The sequence below is a fragment of the Macrobrachium nipponense genome, chromosome 19 (assembly GCF_015104395.2).
Source record: "Macrobrachium nipponense isolate FS-2020 chromosome 19, ASM1510439v2, whole genome shotgun sequence".
In the NCBI taxonomy this organism is placed as follows: Eukaryota; Metazoa; Arthropoda; class Malacostraca; order Decapoda; family Palaemonidae; genus Macrobrachium; species Macrobrachium nipponense.
In genome coordinates this window covers 564,942-582,372 of record NC_061088.1, presented here as the reverse complement: position 1 = coordinate 582,372, position 17,431 = coordinate 564,942, and the positions used below count along the sequence as shown (strand labels likewise).

General features: G+C 45.3%; 2 protein-coding genes across 7 annotated transcripts in view; both read right to left on the bottom strand.

Annotated features, from left to right (window-relative positions):
• The window catches only part of LOC135213330 (interleukin enhancer-binding factor 2 homolog), a 125,255-nt gene extending 115,311 nt beyond the window's left edge, over nt 1–9,944 (bottom strand). For 2 of the 6 annotated variants that reach the window (XM_064247336.1, XM_064247344.1), the window contains exon 1: nt 9,802–9,944. The gene's annotated coding sequence lies outside the window, so the exon portion shown is untranslated. The remainder of the gene's footprint in view (nt 1–9,801) is intronic. The other 4 variants (XM_064247310.1, XM_064247322.1, XM_064247315.1 and 1 more) reach the window with 2 other exon arrangements.
• A 2,368-nt stretch (nt 9,945–12,312) lies between these two features.
• On the bottom strand, nt 12,313–16,909 carry LOC135213289 (zonadhesin-like). Its single transcript, XM_064247273.1, has 5 exons — nt 16,779–16,909; nt 16,319–16,412; nt 14,076–15,574; nt 13,513–13,695; nt 12,313–12,613 (listed from the first exon to the last, which is right to left on the bottom strand). Exons 2-5 carry the CDS (start codon nt 16,410–16,412, stop codon nt 12,560–12,562), a joined length of 1,830 nt encoding a protein of 609 aa, XP_064103343.1. The 5' UTR covers nt 16,779–16,909; the 3' UTR covers nt 12,313–12,559.
• Between the last annotated feature and the right edge of the window lie 522 nt (nt 16,910–17,431).

Below are 17,431 nucleotides of genomic sequence, written 5' to 3'. Positions count from 1 at the left end.
GTTGCTGCGCTACGAGAAAAGCCTCGTTCGCAAGATGATGGTGCGGATAACAGCCAGCCGTGAAGTTGAAGGGACTGGACTGCCTGGTGGTACCGTTCTACGTGTGGCTGGGCTAGAAGGTTGTGCCAAGTGGGTAGCTCTCTCGGTGCGTCCGCAAGAAGAGCCAGCAGGTCCGGATACCAAACGGCGTTGGGCCGTTTGGGAGCCACCAGGATCATTCTGAGATTGGGGACCGTGACCAGCGCTCGACTGATCACTTTCCGAATCAGACAGGAAGGGAGGAAAGGGCGTAAGCGAAGAGGTTGTCCCAGGGGTGTTGGAGAGCGTCCTCTGCAGCTGCCCATGGGTCCGGCACAGCTGAGAAGAAAACCTGAAGTCTGTTGTGCCGGGTGGCGAACAGGTCTACGATAATTCTCCGGTCGCCCCCACAGTGAAGAGACTTTCCGCCACGTCTTGGTGTAGAGACCATTCGGTCCCTATCACCTGATCCCGACGGCTGAGCTTGTCCGCTACTACATTCCTCTTGCCTGGAATGTAGCGTGCTGACAGCTCTATCGAGTGAGCCGTGGCCCACTCGTGCACCTGCACCGTCAACTGATGGAGCGGAAAAGAGACACTAGCCCCCCCTGCTTGTTGACATATGCCACTACTGTGGTGTTGGTCGCACATCAACACCACTGAGTGTCCCACCAAGCGGTCCCTAAACTCTTGGAGAGCGTTGAACGCCGCCTTGAGTTCCAGGACATTGATGTGAAGGTGCTTCTCGTGATGGTCCCTCCCACACACCTGCAGTCAGCAACTCCTCCAGGTGTGCGCCCCATCCCTCGGTCGATGCGTCTGAGAACAGAAGCATCTCGGGGGGGGAGTGCGTATGCACTCCTCTTAAGAGGTTCTTGTCGTCGAGCCACCAGGCCTAGGTCCTGCCTCACCTTGTCCGTGATAGCCACGGGAAAGTAAGGAGGATCCTTGGTCCTGAGACCAACTCTCCCTTAGTCTCCACTGGAGAGACCGCAGGTGAAGACGCCCGTGAGGGACTAACTTCTCGAGTGACGAACAGATGGCCGATCACGACTTGCCATTCGTTGCTGTGCTGCCTGTTCCTGCCGAGACAGGAACCGGCCGCTGCCTCCCTGAATTTGCTGATACACAAGTCTGCGGGAAAGACTTGCCCTGCTACCGTATCTATCAGCATACCCAGGTACTTCATCTTCTGCTTGGGTTCGAGGTCGGACTTCTCGTAGTTTATCACGATCCCCAGATCGCGACAAAACTTGAGGAGTCGATCTCTGTCCTGTAGCAACTGCGAGCGGGAGCTCGCCAGGACTAGCCAATCGTCGAGATAACCTCAGAAGACGTATCCCGTTCGAATGGCCCAAGCAGACACCAGAGTGAACACTCGCCGTGAAACACCTGTGGGGCGGTTGAGAGACCGAAACAAAGTGCCCTGAATTGGTACACCGTCCCGGTCGAAGATGAAGCGGAGGTACTTTCTGGAGGAATGATGGATGGGTATTTGAAAATACGCGTCCTTCAGAGGTCCACTGAAAGCATGAAATCGTTCCCCATGATCGAGTCGAGCACTGAGCGTGACCGACCTCCATCGTGAACCGCGTCGTGCGAACGAAGCGGTTCAGGGGAGAGAGGTCTATCACCGGACGCCAGCCCCCCGATGCCTTCTCCACTAGGAAGAGGCGGCTGTAAAAGCCCTGGTGACTGGTCCTCCACGATTTCTACAGCTCGTTTCGCCAGCATGGTCTTGATCTCCTGTCGAAGAGCGTTGTCCTTTGCTGATCCCCGGACATAGGTCTGTAGATGGACCGGTTTGGAGATGAGGGGGGCCGAGACTCGAAGGGTAGTAGATATCCCTCCCGAAGGACGTCTACTATCCAGTTCTCGGCGCCGTAGCGCTGCCAAGTCGCCCAATGGCTCGCTAGGCACCCCCCCACTTCCGGCAGCAGGTGAGGGGGAACGCCGTCCCTAGCGTTTCCCTCCTCGTTTCGACTCTTTCCAGCACCTCCTCGGGGAAAGGAGGGGCTGGGAGGAGGGCTGGTTGCGGCCATCCTCTAGCAGAAGTTTGAAACAGCTGGAGTCTTCACACGGGGTTTGGACGGTGCAACCGTCTTCGCCGCCGTGGAAGAGCTAGCCAAGCTCTTTGGTTTGGCCAGCAGTTACTCGAGATGCCCAGAAACCTTCGAGACTGCCGGTGGACTAAGCGGTCACTCTCGTCAGTGCGCCGCCGTTCCACCGCAGCGTCCACCATCTCTCCAGGAAAGAGAGCTGGGGAACTCCTAAGAGGTCCATTTCGTAGCCCGAGTGCCAAGGCCTCACGCCCGGCCCCCCCTTGGTCACTCGGGTAAGGACTGCGTCCACCCTACGTCGAAGAACCAAGTTGGCCCACAGGTTAGCAGTCTGATGGGCGAGGTAAGAGATTGCTCTTCCTCCAGACTGGCACAGTCTCCTGAAAGAAGCGTCGTCTTCGAGAGCAGAACTCCCAGAGTCGGCCGCTACTTTGGATATTGTGAGGGACCACAAATCCAACCAGGAAACTGCCTGGAATGCTGCCATAGCGGTAGATTCCAGGGCAAGTGCTCCTGCTGCGAGAACCATAGGTTCTCCGACAGGAGCTGCTGCATGACACACCTGGAGTCAGCCTCGCTAACTCCGGGTTAACCTGTTTCGGCAGTATCGGGTCTTCCGAAGGCACGTAAAAATCGCCTCTGTCGCTGTAGAGGAGGAGGAAGCAGCTTAGAGGCGACCGTCCGGATTTTAGCGAGTCCTCCCGTCCTGAGACGAGATTCTCCACCTGATCCAGGACTGAGTCCGCAAGCTCTGATCGTGGCAAAACACCCCATCATTTTATTTTGGGCTCCCCCCTCTTGGGACCCCAAAATGACTCGAGCCGGGACGTGGGCTCCGATGGTGGTAGCGGCGATCCTTCCGCGAGGCCATTATGCAGACGCATCAGCTTAATGACCTCTGCGAAGTTCCTCTGTATCTCAGGCGTTACAGCGTCTTGTGGAGTAGGACCGACCGTCCAGTCCCTCCAGCAAGAGCATATCCCTCGATACTCCTCCTTCAGAAGGAGGCAACAGCGCAGACCCCATGACCGGTCGCCTCCAACTACTTGCGCGTACGTTCTGGTCGGTCCTAAGACCGTGCCTGAGCCGTACGGCGTCATAGCTGGGTCACGAGCGGCGCACCTCTCGTGATCGCTCCTCGGTACCTCGCTCCTCCCGGTATAGCCCGAGGAGGTTGAAGGTACAGGAGAGGCAGACCTGACGCTCCCCCCTCGCTCGCTGGCAGGACCAGCGTGCGTGGAGGGCTGCTGCTGATCGTCAACCCGCTCCGGTGACGGTCGATCAGCAGGCCTAGCCTTGCCGCTCGCCTGGGGCGATTGGCTCGGCTGAGAACGTCGAGACCGATCTCTAGCGTCAGGCGAGCTGCCGCTGGTCACCGTCTCCGCCCCGGTCCCATCGGGAGCGGCGGACGGGTGACCTGCTAGGCTCTCTGTCGCGTCGAGACCGGCCCAGCGTCCTCTCGGCGCGTCAAACCGCTGGTACCAGCCGTGGCTGGTACCGGCGGCCGTGGGGACTCCTTCCTCGCCTCAACCCGTGGCCGGTCAGCGACCGTCACGTCAGCCCGAGCCAGCCAGTTGATCGCTGTGCGAGCGTCCACTGGCCTGGCGAGAGTCGTGTGCACGACTCTCCTCCAAGTCTTCTGCTCCGCGCCGCTTTTTTGACGGCGAGCGAGCTCGGTGGGCGTCAAAACTTTGGCTGGACGGTCCCTCTTTGGAAAGAGCGTCACTCGGTGCTTCTCGCGAACGAGAAGCGGCCGAGACGGAACCTGGTTTAGCGGCAGAACCGCTAGCACCAGGTGAGGACGCACCAGCCGAGGCTGGTGCCACCTTGGTCCCCGCTCGACTTCTTCTTTGCAGAAGAAGCGACGGGCCCCGTTCCCGAAGGAACAGGAGGACCAGCAGAAGAGCTCCCCAGCTCGCCTGTGCGAGCCGGGCCCTTAGAAGATCCCGAAGGAGTCTTCTTAGGGGGGGAGGAGGCACCCTTCTTCTTCTTCGGCTGTTTAGCCTTAGAAGTCGAAGGGGAAGGAGAGGCAGCAGACGACGAAGAAGACGATGAAGACGACGACGACACCTTCTTCCTCTTTCTCTTCTTCTTTGCCAGGCTCCGCAGAACAGACGTCAGGTCTTCCATCCAGGAGGGAGCCGGGGCAGTTGCCGAAGCAACAGGGCCCGACTGCACCTGTCCGGAAAGACCTGAGACTGTGACAGCACACCAGCGCAGCAGGAACAACAGGAACAGGTCCGGGAACAGCAGGAACGGCAGGAACATCTGAAAGAGAATGTGCAGGCCGATCTGAAAGGGAAAAAGTAGCTGGAACGGCAACAGGTACGGCAGGCACGGCAGGTACCACGGGAGAGCCAGGCGTCCTGTCGGCAGTCACCGTCATCCGTGGCACTGGCGGCAGGTCCAGGGGGGTACTCTTTGGGCAGCGGAAGTCCGGGGTCGGCAAAGGAAAAAATCCAGGTGGTGGTGGCACCGTCCTCTTTGGCACGGCAGCAATGGGTTTTTGTATAGCCACCGTGGGTGTCACCGACATTATATGGGGCGTATACACCAGATGCGGTGGCATCTCATATGCTGGTGTCGTTACTGTGTAGTAGTAAGTGGTCCCACCCGCACCACTGAGTGACCACTGCCGACCCCGCCAACCGCTGAAGCAACCCCTGGATGCTGGGCACTCCCTGCAGTCCCAGCGACTCCCACACCTGTCCCAAGTCGTCCTTCGCTGATGGCACACCTGCGGAAGCAACAGTCGGGTTAGTTGGAGGGGCTTCTTCGGGGCGCCCGGTGGGAAGAAACACCCCCCCCCAGAGCGGACGGAAGACCCCGAGTACAGCTGTACGTCCGGGTAGCGGGCGCCCTCATCCACACTCGACGGATCGAGAGAGGAAAAGGACTCCGCTACCCCCCCCGCAGGGGAAGGCGCGAAACGTGGGGGCTGGCCGGGGGGCAGGAAAGAGGACGAAGTGTCCGTTACCAAAGGAGTCACTGGACTTTCCGATGACTTCTTGGGCGGCCTAAGTCTCCTCCTGCCCTCGTACAGCACCCACTGCGCCTCGGACCAATTCATACATGTGACACAAGGTTCGTTGCGGGAGCACTCTCGCCCCCGACAACGAGTACAAACCTCGTGGGGGTCCACGTCAACAAATGACCTGAAACCTCCACATCTACGCCCCTCCAGCCCGGGACACACTCTACGGGCGACTGGAGGGCGCGGTGATATCTCCATTTCTTCCAATTCACTCATTGCAAGATCAATAAGAATTGTAAAAGTACTTACAGTCACTCCTGATTTATACAGAAAGAGAGGCAAATACTCAAACTCAAAGCAAACGACAAAGCGGGCAGAGCGATGGCGAACACGTCCTTCCCACACACGGCCGAAAGCAAAAGTGATTTGTTTACCTCCGCGCGACGATCGGACAAGCAGTTAACTACCGTTCTCCCCTTGTTCGAAGCTTACGACCGTTCCAGCTGCCGCTAGCTACTTCCTATTGGTTAAAGAACCGAGGGTTTGTATACGTATCGGAACAAATTACAAATGTTTCGGATATATACTTACGAGCAGACGACGTGAGGAAAAATGGCTCATCGTTGCCAATCTAGTGGAGCGTCACACATACGCCGATGCATTTACAAACTGTTTCCATGAATTCTAGTTGTCATAGTAATGCAGTAATGATAAAATTGCTCTAATAGGGTAGAACATCACAGCAGGCCAAGCAGGCCACCTACAATCAATGCAAGCCACCCTCCGAAAAAGTACATTATAACGCGTCCTGACACCCGAGATGGGCATCAGTCGCGACTGTTGTTGGTGAGAAACGGAGAAAATAAAGACCTCTACTCTCCTTTCGAAGTAAGTATTTTCTCCAAAGTTAGAAATTAAGGCCAAATTTTAAGATTTAAACAGAGGAGGGTACTGAAAACGGTCTCAAACGTAGTGCAAATCTCACCAAAACGCGTCAACATTTTTACTTACAACTCGAGGGTGGGTATTTAGAAGATTGACGCCATCTCGATGTTTACGGAGTAGCTTGTGTCAATAAAAACTAACCATTTCCTGTGATAAATCCGCACAACACGTATACCACAGACGCTGGAGCACTTTATCACAACAATCGAAACACGATTTCTCATCAACAACAAGCCAGCGCGTAAACAGCTGTGTTAGGAAGATGACGAGAAGCGTGCTCTTGGCTAATTTTTAAATAAGTAGTAAAACATCAATATTTTACATATTTATGATGATTAATTTGAAAATATTCGTTATTGAAAAAGTAACTCGACTCTGACTCAAATTTAAGTAATTATTTTTCTGAATTAGAACGTTCTTTCAAGTTCTGTATTATGACGTCACGACATCTTGACTTTCGTACCTATTGTAAATAATTGCTCATACTCAACTGTCATTGCAGAACAGTTTACCAGTTATTCATGCAGATTGTTATCAGCTATACTGTAATTTGTATAATCGTAATGCGCATATATATATCTTTATTATTTACTTTTGGATATATGAAGATGTTTTACTGCTGGATTATCGCCGTAGTGTGACGCAATCGTTTTCGGTCCATGGGCCTCTGTCTGTTTTCGCACCATAAGAAAATTATGGGGGCCCCGAATTTGCAATGACCAGAAAGTCGTTAAAAGAGGAAAAGTTAGCATTGAGGGGCATATGTTTTGACTGAGAAAAACACAAATTTATTCAATAGCTAGCTTGTAAAAAATACTTGGTTATAAAAACTTGATTGACAACTAAGCAGCATGTCTACTATGGGTTTCAGAGACAGTGCAAGCACGTTTTTGGGCAATACCTATTTCTGTAACGAACACTCTTAACAGAACGAGATTTTGCCATAGTGCATTACACCCCCAGTGCCGTAATTTATAAGGGTATCGTGAATCACTAATCGTAAAGAATAACGACACTTGTCCTTGTACCAAGAGACAAAAACTCCATTATGCAGAAATGGATACGAACACGCGTATAAAGCTCCACCTACCCTCTCCCCAACCCCCCCCCCCCTCCACCGCCATCCCTTTTCTTCTTCGTTCCTCGTTCCTCCGCCTTCCTTTCTCTCTCTCTCTCTCTCTCTCTCTTCTCTCTCTCTCTCTCTCTCTGTGTTGCCATTCGGCATGTGTTGACCCTTCCAAACTGGGTGTAAGACTACACACAAAAACGTTGAAATTGGTGAAATTAGGCTATGTATTGGAAGTATATATACATAAATATTAAAGCAATTTTATCATTATTGCATTACTATGACAACTAGAATTCATGAAAACAGTTTATAACCTGTTAAGCGTCACCCCAAGTAATAATACGTTTACCGCGATCTACTCGGTAGCGCCTTCAACGGGATATTACGTTCAAGACTTTAACTGTGCTTGTCAAGCCGTCAGCCCCGTAATAATACGTTTACTCGTATAGAAAGTGTAGGAACATCATTTGGTAACACTCTCAGCACATGGGAAACTTATTTCCAGCCTGGCAACTCTTTCTTGGTGGTCGCTTATGCTAGAAAACTGCCTGTCCCTGTTGGTTTTCTTTCAATACGCTTCGGGCGTTTATCGAGACAATTGGATTTCGCGTCTTTCACAATGAATGTCCCAAAGAGGAGGCATATTTCTCAGGTGAGATCAATCAAATACTAGATGAGGAGTGTGATATTGATAACCTATTGATGATGAGAGCTCTAGTTTCTGAATCCTCCAGTGATGCTACAAACTTTTCCTTCCAATTGCGGGAGTGAAGATGACTTTTCTTTGCCGAGTGACTGGACTCCGAGAGAGAGAGAGAGGAGAGAGAGAGAGAGAGAGATGAGATGAGAGAGAGAGAGAGAGAGAGAGAGAGAGAGAGAGAGAGAGAATTTCCTACAGTTAATTACAGTAGAAATAACAAGCATAAAAATCAATATTAACTTTGAAAAACTATCATCAGTGCTATGATCGCTGATTACAAAAAAAGCGTGACGGTACGTTAGCAGCGAGCTCATCAGGGGCGGACGCATAACAGGATGATAATGGAACGGCGTATGTGTGAAGCCTCCACTAATGTGGCAACGATGATTTTGCCATTCTTAGCATGCAAACATTAAAGGTTACATTTATTTCTGGCATACGATTATTAAAGAAATTCAAAATACTAATAAAGACTGAATCAATGAAAAGTGCTAGCAAAAACAAAAAAGCAAAAAAAAAAAAAAAAAACGTCGTCGTTCCTCTGCACTTTTCCGTATTCGTTCCTCTATGGTTTTCGGCAGCCAGATGTACGAAAACGTTAGAAACATTTGATTTTATCTACTTTAGAAATATCTGTAATTTTTCGGGGTAATTTGGTTGCAAAAAAGGGATAATATACATGAATTAAATCAAAATTTTTAAATAACAAAGTAAATTTAAACTAAATAACGAGTAAAGTAAACAGTTTAGGGAATAAAACTTTGCAGTTTCGTCGTCTGTCGTCGTCTGCTGTTCGAAATTGTGTTTATGGCGCGCGCGCTTAGAAACCAGGAACAGCAATGGGTTTAAAGTGCAATGTGGAGTGAACTGAGACCAAAATGTGTATAATTACAATCAAATAAGCACTGTGGAGTTTCAGTTGTGATGGCAGTAAGGATAAAAACCGCCGATTACAAGGTAAGAATGAATTCAGTTCCAACCATAACCCCGGGAATAACAAGTTTCATATTTTCACTAATATAGTAGGCAACAAAATGTTGTTTTATTGTGCTGATTACAACTCCAATCTTGAGTAAGATCAATAAACGTTACATACATACGCTAACATTGTTCAAATGAGTGCTGGGAAGGCTGGGGAAAGATGGTGGCCGTCACTGATGAGAACCGTCCATGCAAAACGTAGCCGCCATATTGGATTTCAAAACTGCCTTGAAAACATATTTTACGAAGAGCTCACATGCTTATTTTAGTTCTCCGGTGTCAGGACGCGTTATAGGCTAATGTACTTTTTCGGAGGGTGGCTAGGTGTTGATTGTAGGTGGCCTGCTTGGCCTGCTGTGATATTCTACCCTAGTTTATTGACACAAGCGACTCCGTAAACATCGAGATGGCATCAATCTTCTCAATACTTCGAGTTGTAAGTAAAAAGGTTGAACGCGTTTTGGTGAGATTTGCACTACGTTTGACACCGTTTTCACTACCCTCTGTTTAAATCTTAAAATTTGGCCTTAATTTCTAACTTTGGAGAAAATACTTACTTCGCAAGGAGAGTAGAGGTCTTTAGCTCTGTTTCTCACCAACAACAAGTCGCGAATGATGCCCATCTCCGATGTCAGGACGCATTATTATGTACTTTTTTTGGGATTGTCCGAGGTGATCGTACATGGTCCACTCTGGACCCTACGGTCTTTTACCCTATATATAGGCTAGTAGGTAACTCCTACCGTAGGATCATCTAAAAGCCATCCATCCTACCCTTTAGTATATTCTAGCCCATAAAAGACATCCTAGACCAGGCAATACCTATGTATTGATTAAATCCAAAAGAAATCCTTCGGGATCGACACGTAGGGGAACAATCCTATAGGTAGTAGTAGGTAACAAGACCTGCCCTCGGGACAGGGCAGCGATCGGACACCCTACTAATGTACCGTCAAAACACTTTAAATCATGGTCAGATCTCGCCATCGGACGAGGTCAACAGCCTCCTCGAGGTCAAATCATGGCCTCGATGAGGACGGGAACGAGTCCTTACCACTTCAAGCAGGATTATTTGTCACGGGATTTGTTGACACACTCTGAAGGAGGACGCCGGGACCAATCAAAACAACATGGCTATGTTGGGGTTGCGTTCAGATGACCTTCGCCGGAGGCGAATACGTCAGGGCTTTTGTCCGGATGTGTCATTAAGGCTTCAGTCATGAAATGCTTATTTAAAATGCATATCATTGCTATTCATCAATGTTTCTTATTGTCTTAAATTGTATCAAATAACTTTTAAAGTTATATGCTTCTAATAATTTGAAAAATAATATAAACTGTTTAATTTTTTGGGATTGTAATATATTGATAAAATCGAACGTTTACTAACACTATCCAATGGCCCTGAGTTTTCTACTCTATGAATTCAAGTATGAACAGCCCCATCTGTTCCAGTAATAAAGAGCGTTTAAAACTGAAGAGACAGCTCCAGTCTTTTATTTAGAATCATTAATATTTTCCCCTAATTTTGCGTTATTTTTACAAATTAATTCTTACAATTTAAATATACTCTTAAAGACTATATCATATTTAACAACATACTTAAATGACATTCCTATTCAACTGAACTTATTCTGCCTTCGATGTAGTACATGAGTGCGCTCGAGAATATTAATGTCTGCTAATGAATTAACAACAAAGATGTCACAGGCAATTTATAAGTTATTGCGAGGAATTTGATTAGCATTTTAACATGTGTAATATAATTAAAGGCGATTGAGAGGAATTTGATTCATGTTTTCCGGATTCAACTTGTATTAATTCACGGATTTTATGGCTCGCAAAGGCTTGGAAGTAGTTGGAAGATTTTATAATTAAATATTCTTTGGATTAATAAATATCCTTGAGCGAAGTCATGAAAATAAGCCAATTTAAGAGAGATTTGAACTAATTATCCTTATAATTTGGCAAATCCTAATTTTAAAAAACTACTTGCATCGCATATGAAAGATTGATAAAACATTAGTATTATACTAATTTTAGATATATTCTAAAGCTGATATTATATATCTTTTTTCACTTTTATAATAATGATTACTCCAGTAAGTGTCAGATTAAATAGCTAGACGGCTTTTCTAGCAGAGAGAGAAGAGGATAGAGAGAGAGAGAGAGAGAGAGAGAGAGAGAGAGAGAGAGAGAGAGAGGTGCAAAACCATACAGAGATATAAAGTAGAATACAGCAAGATATTGGGGAAATAGTAACAGTTAACGTTCAGAGAGAGAGAGAGAGAGAGAGAGAGAGAGAGAGAGAGAGAGAGAGAGAGAGAGAGAGAGAGAGTGATAATACGTAATTCAGCAGGTATAGATCAAAGGTTTAAGAAACAGGATCTAGTTTTTTTTTTTTTTTTTTTTTTTGGCGTCTGTCATATCTCTGACGCTGTTACTTTTCGCATAATGATCTCATGCACTTAGAGATCAATACTTTTGGAATATTCGTTCTTATCTTAAGCGCCATGTCGGTGCCCAAAATCTCGGCATATATCATTATATAAGGTGAAGATCATAATATGGCATTACAAGCCAACTCGCGGTCTAGTATTCACTCATGTTATCTTATTCTTTAAATTAGATGGTGGATCGATGATATCAAATGCCTAGGTTATCCACTTTTCAAAAGATAGGTAAGTCTAGTTTGAAACTAATAGTTTCATATGCCTGACTTGTTGATGACGTCAGTGAAAACCGTCACTATATTCTCCTGCTTCTCTCCTTATTGCTTCTGTTTATTGTCTAATAAAGGCCAAACCATTCTTCTTCTTTATGGGCTGCTGTAGAGGAAGAGCCCGTGCCAGCATAAGGCTGGCTCAATCTATCATCATTCTTCTTCTTGTTTTCTTCGGTTTTAGGCTATAGAATATACTATTTTTTTTTTATAGTGTTGTGGTCATGCGTCTAACGCAAGAAGAATTCATCACCATGATAAAATGTTTATGATCGGAGTAATAAAACACGTTGGCTTTTTTTATATTTTATTTTATCACTCGTAAATTAAAAATGCAACGCTATCTTTCTCGTTTTCTTTGACTTTGGGTAATAAAATGATACCAAATTAGTAATACAGATTTCCCGCCATGCGTCTAACGCAAGAGGAATTTGTCAGTCTAGTGTTTATTATCAGGGTAATGAAACACGTTCACAGTTTCATATTTCATTTTATCAGTCGTAAATAAAATGAGATAAAATGCAATACGCTTATCGCTGTCGTAATATATATAATAACAAATTACAGTCCCAGGCATCAACTTAGGCGATTCTACGAAATAATAGCTTTTTTTCCCCTAAAGTGGTTTAAATTCGGAAAGAGGATTTTTTTAGCGAGCGAAAATGGAAATCTATATTTACTATTGTTGTGGTCTGTATTGTAACTAATTTCATTCGCGGTTATCGAGAATCTCTTTCAAAATGTTTATTGTTTATATTTATATATATATATATATTATATATATATATAGATATATATTTAAATATCTATATATATATATATATATATAGATATATATATATATATAAATAAAATAATATACAGGCAAAGGATTTGTACTTAAATCAATGCAATAGTTTTCCGTCCATAGGACTATAAAAAATGAACCTTGGCTGGACACTGAGCCCATTCTAGTTTTCACATTCATCAGTACTAACGAATAACACGTACATTACAAAAGGATGACAATAACAACAACAACAACAAAAGAAAATCTGGAATGTAGGCCTAAAAATTGGGCAAATGTGGTTTTATTTTATGTTTTCCTTCTTCACGGTGCGTTCGAAAACCCCTCATTTTCTTGGCCTGCAACGACGCCAAGATCCTGAAGAAGGAGAGAGAAGAAGAGCGTTTATTAAAACACGTTTTCGTGGGGGATGGTTAAGAGTAAAGTAAAAATCAACTTGTAATATTCGGTAGAATTATTTTAGTCACATCTCTGACTAGTAGCGCTTCTTGTTGCAGAAAAGGGTAATGTCGAGGATTAAAATGAACGGTCTGATGGACTATTGAATAAAGTAAAGCTATAGACATTTAGAAATTAAATAACAAGGGAATTCAGTGTCACTTTAAATAATGTAATATAAGAGTAAGAAAGAGAAAAACTATAAAGTACAACTGTTTGAAGTTAAATCGCTCTGCATCTACACCGACTGCATAGTGTGCCCGCAACTGTGTTTGTGGAGTGAGCGTTAGGAATCAGGAACCTGGTTCTAGGAACCAGTTTTTCCTGCATAGGAACCAGGTATCTGCTTGGGAACCCGTTTTTCCTGCGTAGGAACCAGGTTCTTGCGTCAAAAAGGAGCAATATCACGTATTGGTCTAGGTTACACCGATTAGTTTGGTAAAGCCTCCATCCTTCTAATGGAAGGTATGAAGTTATAAGGCATTTACAAGCCTACTGAAGTTTTCGAACCAGTTTATTAATGAGTAAAAGAAGGGCAGTTTATGTTTCAAAAAGTATTATTCATTCTTAATTCAGGGTGAATGCAATTTTATTTACCGTTTCGCTGCTGTATGTCGTACCGTGTATTACCTGTTACTTTCTGCTTCTTTCAATGTTTACATTTACTGTTTTTTGGTCGTTTTGGGTAAAAGATAATTGATAGAATATCATACTTTAGGCAGACTTGAATCACACAAATCGATATCTATACTCGAAAACAAACTGCAGAATAAAAACAAAGATAAAAATAAAGTTAATATAATTAATTAAAAACCCACCTCGTGTGATTTCTGGGCATTCTTCTTCTTCTTCTTCTTGAGAACACGGACGACGCCGAAGACGATGATGGCCAGGCCTACGATACCTCCTAGGACCCCCAAAACTATGGCTAGTGTTTGGCTGTCGTTTCCGGATTGATCTTTGATCATTTCGTCGACTTTTTCTTTAGCATCATTGACAGACTGGAGATTGAGACAGAAATAATTGAATATGGGAGTTACATTTCTTTTATGACAATCTCAATAGTGAGACAGACAGACAGAAACATCTGAATGGTATGGGATTATTTGTTAGATATTTATGATGTCTTAGACCAAGTTATATGACATTTCTTAACTGGGAAACATGTTTCTTAGCCAGATAATATCATGTTGATTTAGTCTACAGTGTCATATAATTCTAACATTTAATTCAAAATCATTCAAATTTTTCCGTTTCCCTGCAGTCTCTCGACGGGGAGAATTTGAATGGCATGGGACAGAATGTTAGAATTCTATGATACTATAGACTAAATATGATATTTCGTAGATAGGAAACAGTATAGAATAGAATTCCTTCTTACCGATTTGACTTCCTCCATGCGTTCATTGAACGCCTCCCTCTTGACACTCCTCCTGACGCTGTCAGGCGCCTTGTTCATGTCATTGTAGACCGATCCCAAGTCATTCTCGGCGTTGGAGATCTCTTCCAACTGCTTCTTAGTCGCCGCGTCGCTATCCTTGAAGTCGTCGCTAACTTTTTTAACGTTTTCGAGGGCGCTAGTCAGTCTCGTGCACAGAACCTTGTCATCTCCCTCGATGTCTGTGTTGCAGATGTCACTGCCTGTCACCTCTCGTAGGACCCTTCGAAGGGCTTGGAGAAGCTTTCCCTTCACCTGATCTTCATCACCATCATCCTTTTCGTCATCCTTATCATCACCATCATCGGTTTTGTCATCCTTATCATCACCATCATCGGTTTTGTCATCCTTATCATCACCATCATCAGTGGTGGCGGCATCTGGTGCCAGTGTTGCCAAGGTCTTGAAAATGTTGTCCATGAAGGTCTCCAGGTCTTTGAGTAGGTTACTTATGCCTTCGAATTTCGCCTTCAAGCTCTCTAGGATGTCAGGTTCTGGGGTGGTTGTTACTGCAGGTGTTGTCGTAACTACCGGAGTGGTCGTTACAGCAGCAGGTGTTGTTGTTACTTCCGGAGTGGTCGTTACAGCAGCAGGTATTGTGGTTACTTCTGGCGTGGCGGTTGTTTGGTCAGATGCTGTCGTTGCTTCGGACGTGTCGGTTGTTTGGTCAGGTGCTGGCGTTGCTTCGGACACAGCGGTTGTTTGGTCATGTGCTGGTGTTGCTTCGGACGCAGCAGTTGTTTGGTCAGGTGCTGGTGTTGCTTCGGACACAGCGGTTGTTTGGTCAGGTGCTGGCGTTGCTTCGGACACAGCGGTTGTTTGGTCAGGTGCTGGTGTTGCTTCGGACGCAGCAGTTGTTTGGTCAGGTGCTGGTGTTGCTTCGGATGCAGCGGTTGTTTGATCAGGTGCTGTCGTTGCTTCAGACGCGGCGGTTGTTTGGTCAGGTGCTGGCGTTGCTTCGGACGTGGCGATTGTTTGGTCAGGTGCTGTCGTTGCTTCTGGCGCAGCAGTTGTTTGGTCAGGCGCTGTTGTTGCTTCGGACGCGGCAGTTGTTTTTTCAGGCACTGTTGTTGCTTCAGGCGTGGCTGTTGTTTGGTCAGGCACTGTTGTTGCTTCAGGCGTGGCTGTTGTTTGGTCAGGCACTGTCGTTGCTTCGGGCGCAGCGGTTGTTTGGTCAGGCGCAGTCGTTGCTTCTGGCGCAGCAGTTGTTTGGTCAGGCGCTGTTGTTTCTTCGGGCGCGGCGGTTGTTTGGTCAGGTGCTGTCGTTGCTTCGGGTGCAGCGGTTGTTTGGTCAGGTGCTGTCGTTGCTTCTGGCGTGGCAGTTGTTTGGTCAGGCGCTGTCGGTTCTTCGGTCACTGCAGTTGTTTGGTCAGGTGCTGTCGTTGCATCGGACGTGGCTACAGGGGTGTTGGTGGATGCCCCAGCAGGAGTAGTTGTAGGATCTGGAGTATTTGCATTAAAAAAGGAAACTGTCATGACTTTCAGTAACTAATTTTGCACATTACAGTGCCTAGAAAATGTTGAGCTAACACCCACTAACCATTAACAGTTCCCTGACCTGGAACATCAAGCCTTCAGAAAGGACAAAGGAAGGGATATATCTTGCTACCTAAGACTTCACCGTCGGTTATTTGGGCAAAAAGAAATAGACAAGCTATGCTCCTATTGGAATAAAGCAGTCGCCAAACAAGAAGTTGGTGAACTATTTCCTGCTTCTTTCACCCATTTTGAGGGCTGGATGACCATTTCAAGGAACTGTAACCTGCGTCCACACTACAGTTATACATATCTGGAAGTTTTTGCTAAATATGGTTCTAGTATTTATTATTATTATTATCAGTATTCAGAAGATGAGCACTATTCATGTGGCATAACTGTATAAGCCCACCACAGGAGACATTGACTTGAAAGTCTGAAGCTCCCCCAAAAATATTAGTGTTCATTTGAAAGTTATGACAGAAGGTAACAGGAAACACAGAAAGAAGATAATATACTATCATTTATCAGAAAAGAAAATACAAGAAATAAGTCATTGACTTAATACACCAATTAACTACACATTTTGGTTGCTAAATTTAAATAATAAAATAATTTAGCGTAAAACAAAAATCGTTCGAGGGCCAGAGAAGGAAAGATAAGAAGGAAAAGAAGAAGAATTAAAAAAAGAAAAAAATAATCCATGGTACCTTCTGCGCCTTCATTCGAAGAGACTCCAAGAATATCTCCAGACACTAGAAGGAAGACTAGGCCTATTGTGAGGTGGCTTCGAGTTGCTTTCATCTGCAGAGACGTAAATAAAGACATTATTATTATTATTATTATTATTATTATTATTATTATTATTATTATTATTACCTAAACTCCAGTTATAAGAACTGTTAAACGAGAATGAATGGTAGGCTACACCAAACGTCACGTGACCAATACCATTGTCCTAAGATACTGACCAGTACTAGACCTATAAACAGTAAATAAATCAGTACGAAAACTAAAATCAGTTATTATGTAACCAGAGAGAGAGAGAATACAATAATAATGAAATAAAACTCAAGGATCCTTACAAAGGTAGAGAAGTACAGGTTTATGTGTACCCATATGAGAAAGAGAGAGAGAGGATGTAATATAATATGCCTAAAGGGTCCTTACCGTCGATGTCACCTCGTCGAGTTATCAGTTGAGAATGGACCATCGAAGTCGACATTATCTCCCTTTATAGATGCTTGCTATCGACAAGGGTAAGTCCACCGCACCGGTGACGTCACGCAACCGTAGTTCAACTTATGATTTGCCTCTCTCTCTCTCTCTCTCTCTCTCTCTCTCTCTCTCTCTCTCTCTCTCTCTCTCTCTCTCTCTCTCTCTTCTTCTTCTTCTTCTTATTCTTTTTCTTCTTCTTCTTCTTCTTCTTCGATAATTTAATTGTTAGGCTGATATTTGTGATAAGGTAAGTGCTGTTACAAGTCACACACACACGCACACAAGAGAGAGAGAGAGAGAGAGAAAGATATTATAGTGATAAAATAATTCGCGAGGCTCCTTGCAAAAGAGTGAAGTATAGGCTTAAGTGTATGAAAGAGACACAGCACAATATAGTAAGCAGCAAAGCAGTATAAGTATATAGGCCTATGTGTGTGTGTGTGTGTGTGTGTGTGTGTGTGTGTGTGTGTGACGGGGAGAGAGAGAGAGCAATTTTATGCGTCACAATAATACCCATTGTGCACGTCGGAATGTTGTTGACGCTTTGAGGCACAAATCAGTCTATGATAAAACCCCCATAAAGTGACGATTACAAGTCATATAAG

What these genes read in the sequence shown, in the direction of transcription:
- LOC135213289 (XM_064247273.1), bottom strand. Translation starts at nt 16,412, where the DNA reads ATGAAAGCAACTCGAAGCCACCTCACAATAGGCCTAGTCTTCCTTCTA. An exon ending in TTCGAATGAAGGCGCAGAAG is followed by an intron (nt 15,575 to 16,318) that starts GTACCATGGATT and finishes CAAATACTCCAG; the next exon opens with ATCCTACAACTACTCCTGCT. An exon ending in GCATGGAGGAAGTCAAATCG is followed by an intron (nt 13,696 to 14,075) that starts GTAAGAAGGAAT and finishes CTCAATCTCCAG; the next exon opens with TCTGTCAATGATGCTAAAGA.